The 12,381-nt window shown below is 35.8% G+C and overlaps 1 protein-coding gene across 2 annotated transcripts in view; it reads left to right on the top strand.

Annotated features, from left to right (window-relative positions):
• The window catches only part of TTK (TTK protein kinase), a 63,901-nt gene that overhangs the window by 39,296 nt on the left and 12,224 nt on the right, over positions 1-12,381 (top strand). For both annotated transcript variants that reach the window (XM_037843414.1, XM_037843413.1), the window contains exons 15-16: positions 11,002-11,159; positions 11,293-11,444. In XM_037843414.1, coding sequence (XP_037699342.1) covers positions 11,002-11,159; positions 11,293-11,444 — 310 coding nt within the window. The remainder of the gene's footprint in view (positions 1-11,001; positions 11,160-11,292; positions 11,445-12,381) is intronic.

Here is a 12,381-nt window from a genome sequence, read left to right as displayed (position 1 = left end):
ATAGGAAAATGAGAGAGGAAAGAGACAAGCTGAAAACTGAACTCTTGAGTTCATAGAAACCAGAAATTGATGGTCTGGAAAACTTGGGCTTCCAGAAAGTAAGACCCCAGTGGCTACAGCCCCTTGGGAGGATTTAATGAAACCTGGAACCAGCCAGCCATTTCAGTACAAGCCAGGATTGGAGATGGAGTTATCCAGAAGGGATTTGTGGAAAGTCCTATTGTCTGATGGTTTTAACCCCTGTATGCTTTATAGCAAGCCAAAAAATTTTTCTGTGAGATCTGTATAAATGGAACCACAGTCAGTCTGGACTAAAATGGACAGAAAAGGGACAGATTGAAGGAAAACTTTCTTCAGAGAAGGCAGAACCATAGAAGCCAAGTTCTGAAGCCAAGAAATCTTGGGCAAGGAGAGAGCAGAACAACCCATGCACATGGAAAGGGTGAGTTTGCCCAGAGGCAGAGGGTGGGCCTTCCACTTCAATGCTCAGGAAGATTGCTGCCCACCCCAGGCCTCAGAGAGTGGAGCACATTCCCCGGGGCTTAGGGAGAACCTAGCCTCTACCCCACTGTTCAGATAGAGGAGAGCCTTTGTTCTGGAGATGCAGAGTGTGGGTGGCACTCTGATGCTTGAGGAGAGTGGGGCTGAGAAGAAGGTGGTCACCCCAGTGCATAGATATGTTGGAGCACTCATCCCAGTATTTGGAGAGTAAAGGGCTGTCGTGAAGGCCCTTAGAAAGGGTTGGACTCCTGCTCTCTCAAGCCCCAAGGATAAAACATCATTTCATAAATGACTCTCAAACTTTGAAATCTAATGAAGTTTGCCATGCGGGTTTTAGGAATTGTTTTGATCCCATGAACCCTGTTTTCCTTCCAATTTCTTCCTATGGCAATGGGAACATTTAACCTATGACTGTCCCTCCTTTGTATTGGCAGCAGATAGCTTGTTCTGATAACTTGTTTCACAGATCCATAGCCAGAGGAGAAAGTTAGGACTTTGTACTTATCTATATTGTGATGGAATGAATGTACTTTTGCATTTGGAAAGGGCATGTCTTTTTGGGGTCCAGGGAATGGAACGTGCCGGTTTGGATATATTATGCCCCGTAAAAGCCATGTTCTTTAATGCAATCTTCTGGGGACAGATTTATTAGTCTTTTGAGTAGAGTGGAAACTTTTGATTGAGTGTTTCCATGGAGATGTGACTCACTCCATGAGGGTGATACTTTTGATTAGATTATTTCCATGGAAGTGTGGCCCTGCCCATTCAGAGTGGGTCTTGATTAGTTCACTGGAGTATTTAAGAGAGAAGCTAATTGCCAACACAGACCCAGATGTTTGCTGACACTGATAGATGCTTGGAGATGCAGAAAGAAGCACATTTGAAGATGCTAAGCTAAAAGTTGAAGCCCAGAGTTTGCCCTAGAGAAGCTAAGAGAGGACCCCCAGACATTTAGAGAGAAACATCCTAGGTGAAAGAAACAACAATGCATAGGAGCTGGGACAAAAGCCGAGAGACATTTTGGAGAAAGCCGTTTTGAAACACAAGCTGGGAGCAAAGGACCAGCAGATGCTAGCCACATACCTTCCCAGCTGACACACAGCTGACACCTGTATCCCAGACACTATCGGCCTTCCTTCAGTGAAGGTATCCTCCTGTTGATGCCTTAGTTTGGATACTTTTATGGCCTTAGAACTTTAAATTTGTAACCAAATAAATCCCCTCCATAAAAGCCAATCCATTTCTGGTATTTTGCATAACGGCAGCTCTAGCAAACCGTAATACATGGTCTTTCCCATTTCAGTTATGACAACGCCATTGCTCCATTTGCTATGCCAGAACCCTTGACATCATCACTGAGTCCTCATACACTGACACACACATCTAGCCAATCAGCAGTTCTTTTTGGTTCTGCCTTCAAAGTATATCTAGAATCTATTTCTCAACACCTCCACTGTTATCACTTTGGTCCAAGCAACTATCATTTTTTTTTTTTATGTATATTGTTGGAATAGCCTCCTAACTTGTCTCATTGATTCATTCCTTGCCCCTAGTCTATTTTAATACAACAGCTGATTTTTCTCTATATATCCTTATTCCTTGTGTCATTGCTCAAGTGTGTTCTCAATCAGGCCTTCCTTGACCACACTCTAAAATCTCAACTCCCACCTCCCAATCCCTGGTGCTCTCTATTCCCTTTTCCTGCTTTATTTTTTTTCTGTAGTTCAGATTCTAACATGATAATAAGGGAGGGATGTTTTCTTGATTTGCCCAATGATGTTAGCCCTGGTATCTAGAACAGTGCCTAGAACATAAATAAGCACTGAAATATTTGTTGAATGAATGAATGACCCTCCTTAGCTATACTGCTGTTACAAGTTGTTAGGATGATATGCAAAGCCTATTTGGTTCATTTTAAGTATTATTAGAATTTTCTAAGCCAGCTAACAATTTACATACTTAAGGCTATCTTGTTAACTTATTAAAAATAAGGTATGTACATTACCCCCTGTAGCAAGTGTTCAATAAATATTACTTTCTTTTCTTTATACATATCCTTTGTTCCTTCCCTTGCCTCAAATTTCGGGCATGGAAGTATAGAATGGATGATAGAGTTTATTTTCATCAATCTATTTGAATTATCTACCTTAGTTGTTTTAGTAGAAATTCTTTAGTTAATTATTTATTTCTTATTAGTTGTTTGGCTATATTTTAATAATACCAAAAAGAGGTGTTTATTTTGTGGCATGTTTTCAAAGAATGCAGAGTAGTCTTAACAGTGCCACATGTTTAAACATTTTTTTCTTTGGTTATAATAAAGATGTAAGCTTAATTAAATCAAGAATGAAGTGATAAAGCCATGGCTTATCCACATTTTGACTAAATTATTATTAGTCAATTTAATTATTAAGATGGAGCTGAAAAAAAATCAACATGCCTCACAAGAAAGAGGGTAATATGTGTTATAAAACTAACACCATACTAGAGTTTAGTCAGTGACTAATTTATATTGGGTTAAGAGCATTTAAAAAGTCCATGGGGCTCATAGAAAGGGTCAAGACACTGGCCTTTCTAGTTCTATCATTAGCTTTCCGTGAAACGACAAATCATAATTTCTGACATTATTTCTATAAAATTGATATAATGTCTACCTAATCCAGCTGATAGATAATTGCAAGAGTTTTATCAGAGTGAGAACGCATACATTCAAAAAGTTAATTTAAAAGTTATTTGCTCAAAAATTTTGAGATCTTATATAAATAGTTCAATATCCTGTAAATCTTATTTTTAACAAACTTGATAATATTAGCATGTTTTAAAATGTCCTCTTTATTCTGTCCTGATTATCTTTAATGATGGTGGCTAAGATTTACAACTCCAAACACACTGCAGGACACTATGCAAATATCACCAAAGTCATCCTTTTCATCATGTGCAGTAGGTCCTACTAATACCATTTTAGCTTCTAGGAGATTAAGGACCTTGCCCTAGGGTAGATTGCTGGGAAGGATGGAGCCAGAATGCAAATGCACGTATTTCTTTCTAGTCTTTTCTATGTATATGTATTTATTATAAACTGCAATTAATCTAGAGTTTTGTATACTGTATTTTCTATAATCTTTAAAATTTAGAAATGTTATTTCTTTTAAAGGTATTCCATTATATGAATATAACACCTCATGCCTTTTTAAACAGAGCATGCAAATATAGCCATTAGATTCAGGTTAATTATAGGCATCAGTATTGTGTCACAGATCAATAGATGTGAAATTTGTAGGGCTATTTACCTTATACAAAATGACTATTTTTAAAATTTCTTGAGTCTCTTTTCTTGTTATTTTCTGCTGCCCCTTACACTATTACTGCTTTATGCCCCAGCACTTTCTAATTTGCTGTATGTGAAAATAAGCCAGTAATAATCTTATTAGAGTTTTATATTTAAAATTTAAAAGTAACTAAGTAGTGCCAGAGAGACAGTTTTAGTGAATGAACTTCTATATACTTTGGCTCTTTTCTTACTTCCTTCCTATTTGCTGGGTACTCAAGATTAAATGTCTTCTAAATAAGTGATGTGTTACTTCAATGTGTCACATGGGATAAATGAATATAATTTTTCTTGCTTACACTGCATTATCTATTTGAATTCTTGAGTTTTAGAAGCACCATCTCTGTTATATGTTTGCCAAAAAGTAGGCATATAACCTGTGTTTAGAAGTTGACTCTCATTATAGCTAGAGCAACTTGACCTTGACCTCAGAGATACTGACAGTATGCATACAGGACTTTGAAAATTGGACCTAATCAACTTTTTACAATGAATATACTGATAGCTTCTAATGATTACATATTTTTAAATATCCTCTACAACATGAATAAAATTGTCAATTCTAGACACAACAGAAAAGATACCATCTTTGAAATAAATTAAGTCTCACAACCTTAACATTTCTTAACATATCTTCCTTAATATTTTTTTCCAACACAATTTTATTGACACACCATATAGTCCATGCAGTGTGCAATCAGTGGCTCTCATTATAATCAAAGAGCTGTGCTTACATCTCCACAATCAATTTTAGAACATTTTCATAACTCCAAAAAGAAGAATCCCATGCACCTTATACCCCCCTTTTATTAGCACTTAGCTTCAGAGAGGTCCCTTTATTACAATTGATATGAGAGCATTAATATATTACTGTTAACTATAATCTATAGTTTGCATTAGGTGCATATTTTCCCATATACCACTCTATTATTAACACCTTGTAGTTGTACCATACATTTTACTCTGATTCATAGAAGAACATTCTTAATTTATACTATTAACCACCTTCATCATCCACAACAGGGTTCACTATATTATACAGTCCCTTGTTTCATCCTCTGGCTTGCTTTCTTGTGATATTCATGATGCTAAACTTCCCCTTTCAACACACTATCACATGATTAAATGCTGTTACTTACACACACTATAATATATTATAGTCACCCCCATCCATTCTCAAACGTTTTCAATCAACCTTTCTAAAAATTCTACACAAATTAAGCATCAGTTCTCCATTATGTATCCTCATTCTATCTTCTGTTAACCTGTGTTCTAGATAATAACTGCACAAGTTTGCTCAGTATATTTAGTACATGTTAGTAAGTTAATGCCATATTTGTCCTTTTGTGTCTGGCTTATTTCACGCAACATAAGGTCTTCCAGGTTCATCCATGTTTTCACATGCATGAAGACTTCATTTTTTACAGCTAAATATTCCATCATATGTAGATACCATAGTTTGTTTATACAGTCATTGGTTGATGGATGCTTGAGTTGCTTCCATCTTTTGGCCATTGTGACTAATGCTGCTATGAACATCAGTGTGCAAATGTCCATTTGCATCCCTGCTTTTGGTTCTTCTGGTAGTGGGATTGGCAGATCATATGGCAGTTCTATACCTGTCTTCCTGTGGAACTGCCAAACTGCCTTCCATAGCAGCTGTACAATTTTACATTCCCACCAGCAGTGAATGCCTGTTCCTATTTCTCCATATCCTCTCCAATGCTTGTAGTTTTCTGTTTCTTTAATAGTGGCCATTCTAGTAGGTGTGAAATGATATCTCATTGTGATTTTGATTTGCGTTTCCCTAATAGCAGTGATGTTGAGCATCTTTTCATGTGCTTTTTAGCCATTTGTATTTCCTCTTTGGAAAAATGTCTATTCATGTTTTTGGCCATTTTTAAATTAGGTTGTTTGTCTTTTTATTATTGAGTTGTAGGAATTCTTTATATATTCTACCTATTAAATCCTTATCAGATATATGTTTACAAATATTTTCTCCCATTGAATAGCCTGCCTTTTCACTTTCTTGACAAAATTCTTTGAGGCACAAAAGTCTTTCTGTTTTGAGTAGGTCCCATTTATCTATTTTATCTTTCATTGCTTGTGCTTTGGGTATAAGGTCTGAGAAACCACTATCAACCACAAGATCTTGAAGATGCTTCCCTACATTTTCTTCTGGGAGTTTTGTAGTCCCGGCTCTTATATTTAGGTCTTTGATACATTCTGAGTTAATTTTTGTATAAGGTGTGAGCTAGGGGTCCTCTTTCATTCTTTTGGATATGGATATCCAGTTCTCCCAGCACCATTTGTGAAGAGACTATTCTGTCTCAGTTGAGTAGATTTGGGAGCCTTGTCAAAAATCAATTGACCATAGATATGAGGGTCTATTTCTGAACTCTCAGTTTGATTCCATTTTTCAATATGTATCTTTATGCCAGTACCATGCTGTTTTGATGATTATAACTTTGTAATATGCTTTAAAGTCAGGAACTGTGAATCCTCCAACTTCATTCTTCTTTTTTAAGTTGTTTTTGCTATTTGGGGCCCTTTACCCTTCCAAATAAATTTCACAATTGGCTTTTCCATTCCTGCAAAGTAGGCTGTTAGAATTTTGATTGGAATTGCGTTGAATCTATAAGTCATTTTGGGTAGAACTGATATCTTAACAATACTTAGTCTTCCAATCCATTAACATGAAATGTCTTTCCATTTATTTAGATATTCTTTGATTTTCTTTAGCAATGTTTTGTAGTTTTCTGAATATAGGTCCTTTATTTCCTTGGTTAAATTTATGCCTAGATATTTGGTTCTTTTAGTTGCTATTGTAAATGAAATTTTTTTCTTGATTTCCTCCTTGGATGGCTCATTACTAGTGTATAGAAACCCTACTGATTTTCACATATTGATCTTGTATCCTGCCACTTTGTTCAACTTGTTTATTAGCTCTAGTAACTTTGTTGTAGATTTTTTGTGACTTTCTAGATATAGGATCATGTTTGCAAATAGTGAAAGTTTTACTTCCTCATTTCTGATTTGGATGTGTTTTATTTCTTTTTCTTGCCTACTTGCTCTAGCTAGATCTTCTAGCACAATGTTGAATAGTAGTGATGACAGTGGGCATCCTTGTCTTGTTCCTGATCTTATAGGGAAAACTTTCAGTCTCTCACCGTTGAGTACTATGTCAGCTGTGGGTTTTTCATAAATGGCCTTTATCATGTTGAGGAAGTTTCCTTTGATTCCTATCTTTCAAAGTGCATTTATCAAGAAAGGATGCTGGATTTTGTCACATGCCTTTTCTGTGTGGAGCAAGATGATAATATGGGTTTTCCCCTTTGATTTGTCAATGTTGTTTATTACATGAGTTAGTTTTCTTGTGTTAAACCACCCTTGCATACCTTGAAGGTATGGTGTATGATCATGGTGTATAATTCTTTTAATGTGCTTTTGGATTCGATTTCCAAATATTTTGTTGAGGATTTTTGCATCTATATTCATTAGAGAAATTGGTCTGTAATTTTCTTTTCTTGTAGTATCTTTATCTGGCTTTGGATTTAGGGTGAGGTGGGCTCATAGAATAAGTTAAGTAGTGTTCCCTCCTCTTAAATTTTTTGGAAGAGTTTGAGCAGGATTGGTACCAATTCTTCTTGGAATGATTGGTAGAATTCACCTATGAAGTCATCTGGTCCTGGACTTTTCTTTCTTGGAGGTTGTTGATGACTGATTTGATCTCTTTACTTGTAATTGGTCTGTTAAAGTCTTCTATTTCTTCTGGAGTCAGTGTAGATTGTTTGTGTATTTCTAAGAATTTGTCCATTTCTTCTAGGTTGTCTAATTTGTTGACGTACAGTTTTTCATACTATCATCTTATAATCCTTTTTATTTCTGTGGGGTCAGTAATAATGTCCCCCTTCTCATTTCTGATTTTATTTATTTGCATCTTTTCTCTTTTGGTCTTTGTCAGTCTAGCTAAGGATTTGTCAATTTTACTGATCTTCTCGGAGAACCAAATTTTGGTTTTATTGAGTCTCTGTATTGTTTTTTTATTCTCCATTTCATTTATTTCCACCCTTCTCTTTGTTATTTCCTTCCTTCTGCTCACTTTGGGATTAGTTTGCTGTATTCCAATAGTTCCTCCAGGTGTTCAGTTAGGTTTTTGTTTATAGTTCTTTCTTCCTTTTTAATGTAGATGTGTATGCCTATAAATTTTCTTCTCAGCACTGCCTTCCCTGTATCTCCTAAGTTTTGATATGTTGTGTTCTCATTTTCAATTGTCTCAAGATATTTAATGATTTCTCTTGCAATTTCTTCTTTGACCTACTGGTTGTTTAAGTGTGTTGAGAATTTTCCATTTCTCTGCCTGTTATTGATTTCCAGCTTCATTGCATTATGATCAGAGAAAGTGCTTTGTATAATTTCATTCTTTTTAAATTTGTAAAGACCTGTTTTGTGACCCAAAATGTAGTCTTTCCTGGAGAATGATCCATGAGCACTTGAGATGAATGTACATATAGCTATTTTGGGGTGCAGTGTTTCATAAATGTCTGTTAAGTCTAGTTCATTTATCATATTATTAAGATTCTCTTTTTCTTTATTGATCCTCTGTTTAGATGTTCTATCTATTGATGAGAGTGGTAATATTGAGGTCTGCAACTATTTTTGTAGAGATGCCTGTTTCTCCCTTCAGTTTTGCCAGTGTTTGCTTCTGTACTTTGGGATACCTTGGTTAGATGCACTGATATTAATGATTGTTGTTTCTTCTTGATGAATTGCCCCACTTATTAATATCTAATGTCTTTCTTTGTCTGATATAACATTTTTATATCTAAGTCTATTTTGTCCAATATTAGTGTAGGTATCCCAGCTGTTTTTTGTTTACTGCTTGTGTGTGTAATATCTTTTTTCAGCCTTTTACTTTCAGCCTATTTGCATCTTTTGGTCTCTTGTAAATAGCATATAGATGGATAATACTTTCTTATCCATTCTGCCAATCTGTGTCTTTTGATTGGGGAGTTTAATCCATTGACTTTCCATGATATTACTGCAAAGGCTGTACTTAATTCAACCATTTTATCCTTTGGCTTTTATATGTCATATATTATTTTTGTCTATCTTTTTATTCTTTTAGTTACCCTTACTGACAACTCTCACTTCTACGCTCTCCTCCAAGCCTCTCTCTCCTGGCTTTTCTTTTCAGCCTGCAGAACTCCCTTTAGTATTTCTCGTAGTGCAGCTCTGTTAGTGAACTCTCTCAGTTTCTGTTTATCTATGAATATTTTAAACTCTCCTTATTTTTGAAAGACAGTTTTGCAGGATAAATAATTCTCAGCTGGCAATCTTTCTCTTTCAGCTTAAATATATCATACCATTGCCTTCTTGCCACCATGGTTTCTAAGGAGAAATTGGAACTTAGTCTTATTTGGTATCCCTTGTATGTGTTGAATTGCTTTTCTCTTGCTGCTTTCAAAATTTCTTTATCTTTAGTATTTTACAGAGTGGTGACTATGTGTCTTGCAGTGGGTCTATTTGGATTTATTCTGTTTGCTGTATGTTGCATGTCTTGGATATGCATATTTACGTCTATTATAAGAGTTGGGAATTTTCAGTCATTATTTCCTCAAATATTCTTTATGCTCCTTTTCCCTTCTCTTCTCCTTCTGAGACACACATGACACATGTTTGTGTACTTCATGTTGTCAGTCATTTTCATGGGACCCTGTATAGATTTCTCTATTCGTTTCTCTGTGTGTTCTTTTGTCTGTTCAAATTCAGATGTTCTGTCTTCTAGCTCGCTGATCCTTTCTTCTGCCTCTTCAAATGTTTTGTTGTATGTCTCTAGTATATTTTTATTCATCTATTTTGCCTTTCATTCCCATAAGTTTCATTATTTTTCTTTATATACTTTCAAATTCTTCCTTATGCTCACAAAATATCTTCTTAATATCCTTTATTTCTTTAGCCTTCACCTTGAATTGATTTAGAAGATTTTTGCTTAGTTCCAAATTCTGTATCTCCTCTGACTTTTATTTATTCCTTTGATTGGGCCATATCTACCCATATCTTAGTGTGGCTTGTAATTTTTTGCTGATATATGGTCATCTGATTATCTTGATGGATTTATTCTGATTTATTCTCTTGCCTAGGATTTTGTTGTTAATGGGGTTTGTGTTAAGGCTTTTCTTTGACAGTTGGTTCGTCAGTACTTCCCAGCCAAAACAGGACCGGCTACCAGTGCAAGGGGTGCAGACCAGACCCAAAGGGCCCTGGAGAGGATCAAAAGACTCCAAAAAGCCTTTTTTTCCCTTCTACTTCAAGGTTCCACTTTCCTGACCTGAAAGCAGGTGGCACTCTTTGGCAACCTGTTCCTCTCAGCCCTACCAAGGCAGGTTATTTTTGGGCCTTTGCCAGTTCTGCCTCTGACATGGCAGCAGTGCCTGAGCAGGTTGGGTTAGAACAGCGGGATCTAGGGTCTAAAGCCATTGGCCAACAGCCGGATCAGTATTAGGTTGTGTCCTCCTCTGTACTTGGGCTGGAGGGCTCCCATGACTTTCCCAGTCCTCAGCAGCCCACCAAGCAGGACACCCAACACTGCTTGCCTCAAGGGTAGGGGATGGGCACCAGGAACCATGGATGGAATTACATGCAGTATCTGACTATGGTTCCCCAGTCTCTTCATCCTATACTTTCCTGGATGCTGTATAGAACTGCCCTGGTCTCTGGAGCTCCAGAGAGTTGATTCGGACATTTTTCCCTGTCTACACACTGATTTGGGGAGAGGAATGGGCCCTGCAGCTCCCTCCCTATTCCTCCATTTTCCCAGTAGTCTTCCTTAAGATTTTAAAATCTCAAGGTTATTTCTCTGGTTAAGGGTATCTAACAGAGTGTTATGAATGTATATGAAATCTAAATTATTGTTCTTGTATATTGATATAGAAACTTTGTAGGTTTGCACCTTTGAGTTATTAAATACCCATTGTCCTGGTGTTTGGGAATGGATTTTTACTCTCCTGTTCTGATTAATTTTTTTCCTTCCACACTCAGAAGACACTTAAGAAATTTTATTTTCATATCTGTATTTCTTTCATAATTTTCTCAGCTTAAAATTCCAATAAATTTAGAAGTATTGTGGTATTATATAGTGAATTCTAAACTCTTTACTTTGTTCTTTTATATAGGTATTTCAGGTGTTGAATGAAAAGAAGCAGATACATGCTATAAAATATGTGAACTTAGAAGAAGCAGATAATCAAACTATTGATAGTTACCGGAATGAAATAGCTTATTTGAATAAACTACAACAACACAGTGATAAGATCATCCGACTTTATGATTAGTAAGACTTTTTAAAAATATATTTTTAAAGAAAACATTTACTTTTGCTATCATTCCTCAAGTAAATACTTAGTAAATCTTAATATAACCTAATCATTTATTGTTCTATCGCTTTTCCTTGTTTTTAATTGCAGTGAAATTACAGACAAGTATATCTATATGGTAATGGAGTGTGGAAATATTGATCTTAATAGTTGGCTTAGAAAGAAAAAATCAGTTAATCCTTGGGAACGCAAGAGTTACTGGAAAAATATGTTGGAAGCAGTTCACACAATTCATCAACATGGTATTTTTAAATCTCTTCATATGTAAAGTTAAAATATGCATTAATAATGTCATCTTAAAGCAATATGCCTGTCATTTTAAGGTACTGGTTATTGGCAGCTTTAGACTAGATAAACTAAATAATTGAAAGCTTAATTTAAAATGAACAAACTATTTCTTAAAATACTGTTAATACATAATGTATCCTTCTCAATATTAATGAATCCTCCTCAGTAATAATGTAGTCCATAATCCTTATCTCCAAGTACTTGGATTATAGTAGAGCTGAGACTTTGGGGTTCAAGCATCTGAAAATCTGAGATTTGTATTTCACTCACTCTCCTAATCATTTTGTATTTTGTAATCTGTTTGTGAGTTTAAATTTTTTGTTTTTGTTTCTTTACCTTTGGCCTTACCTCTGGGTTGGTTTTTAGTTACACTGGGCCTTGGTTCTTTTAGAGCTTCTGCCTTTACCCTATTCTTTTGTTTTTTTTTTTTTTTTTAATTGTTAACTTAGATCATTGTAATTTATTTCTTCCTCATGTCTGCCTTCCTATGAGTTAGAAAATAATTCACCTGTAATCAGGATCAGGGCTGTAGGGACGAAGGCGTCAGGAGCATCGGACTCTTGCCATCTGGCAGTACAATTTAAGGGTGCTCTGTAGTGGATAGTGAATCACCATGACTGAGCGCATAGTCAGACTGTCTGGGTTAATCTCATGGCCCTGTCACTTGGGCTCTGTTAACTTGAGCAGATTACTTGAACTCTCTTTGCCTTAGTTTCCTTATCTGAAAATGGGAATAATAATAGTATTTACCTCAGCAGTTTTATGAGGATTAAATGATTCACTGCCAGCAGAGCACTTAGAAGGGTGCCTAGTACATAGCAGGTGCTATGTAAGTGTTTGTACAATATAAAAAAAGTAAATATTTAATTGGATTGAATAATTGTAGGCACA

The sequence above is a fragment of the Choloepus didactylus genome, chromosome 7 (genome assembly GCF_015220235.1).
Source record: "Choloepus didactylus isolate mChoDid1 chromosome 7, mChoDid1.pri, whole genome shotgun sequence".
Classification (NCBI taxonomy): Eukaryota; Metazoa; Chordata; class Mammalia; order Pilosa; family Megalonychidae; genus Choloepus; species Choloepus didactylus.
The sequence above is the reverse complement of the archived record's forward strand: the minus strand, read 5'-3'. Positions and strand labels throughout refer to the sequence as shown.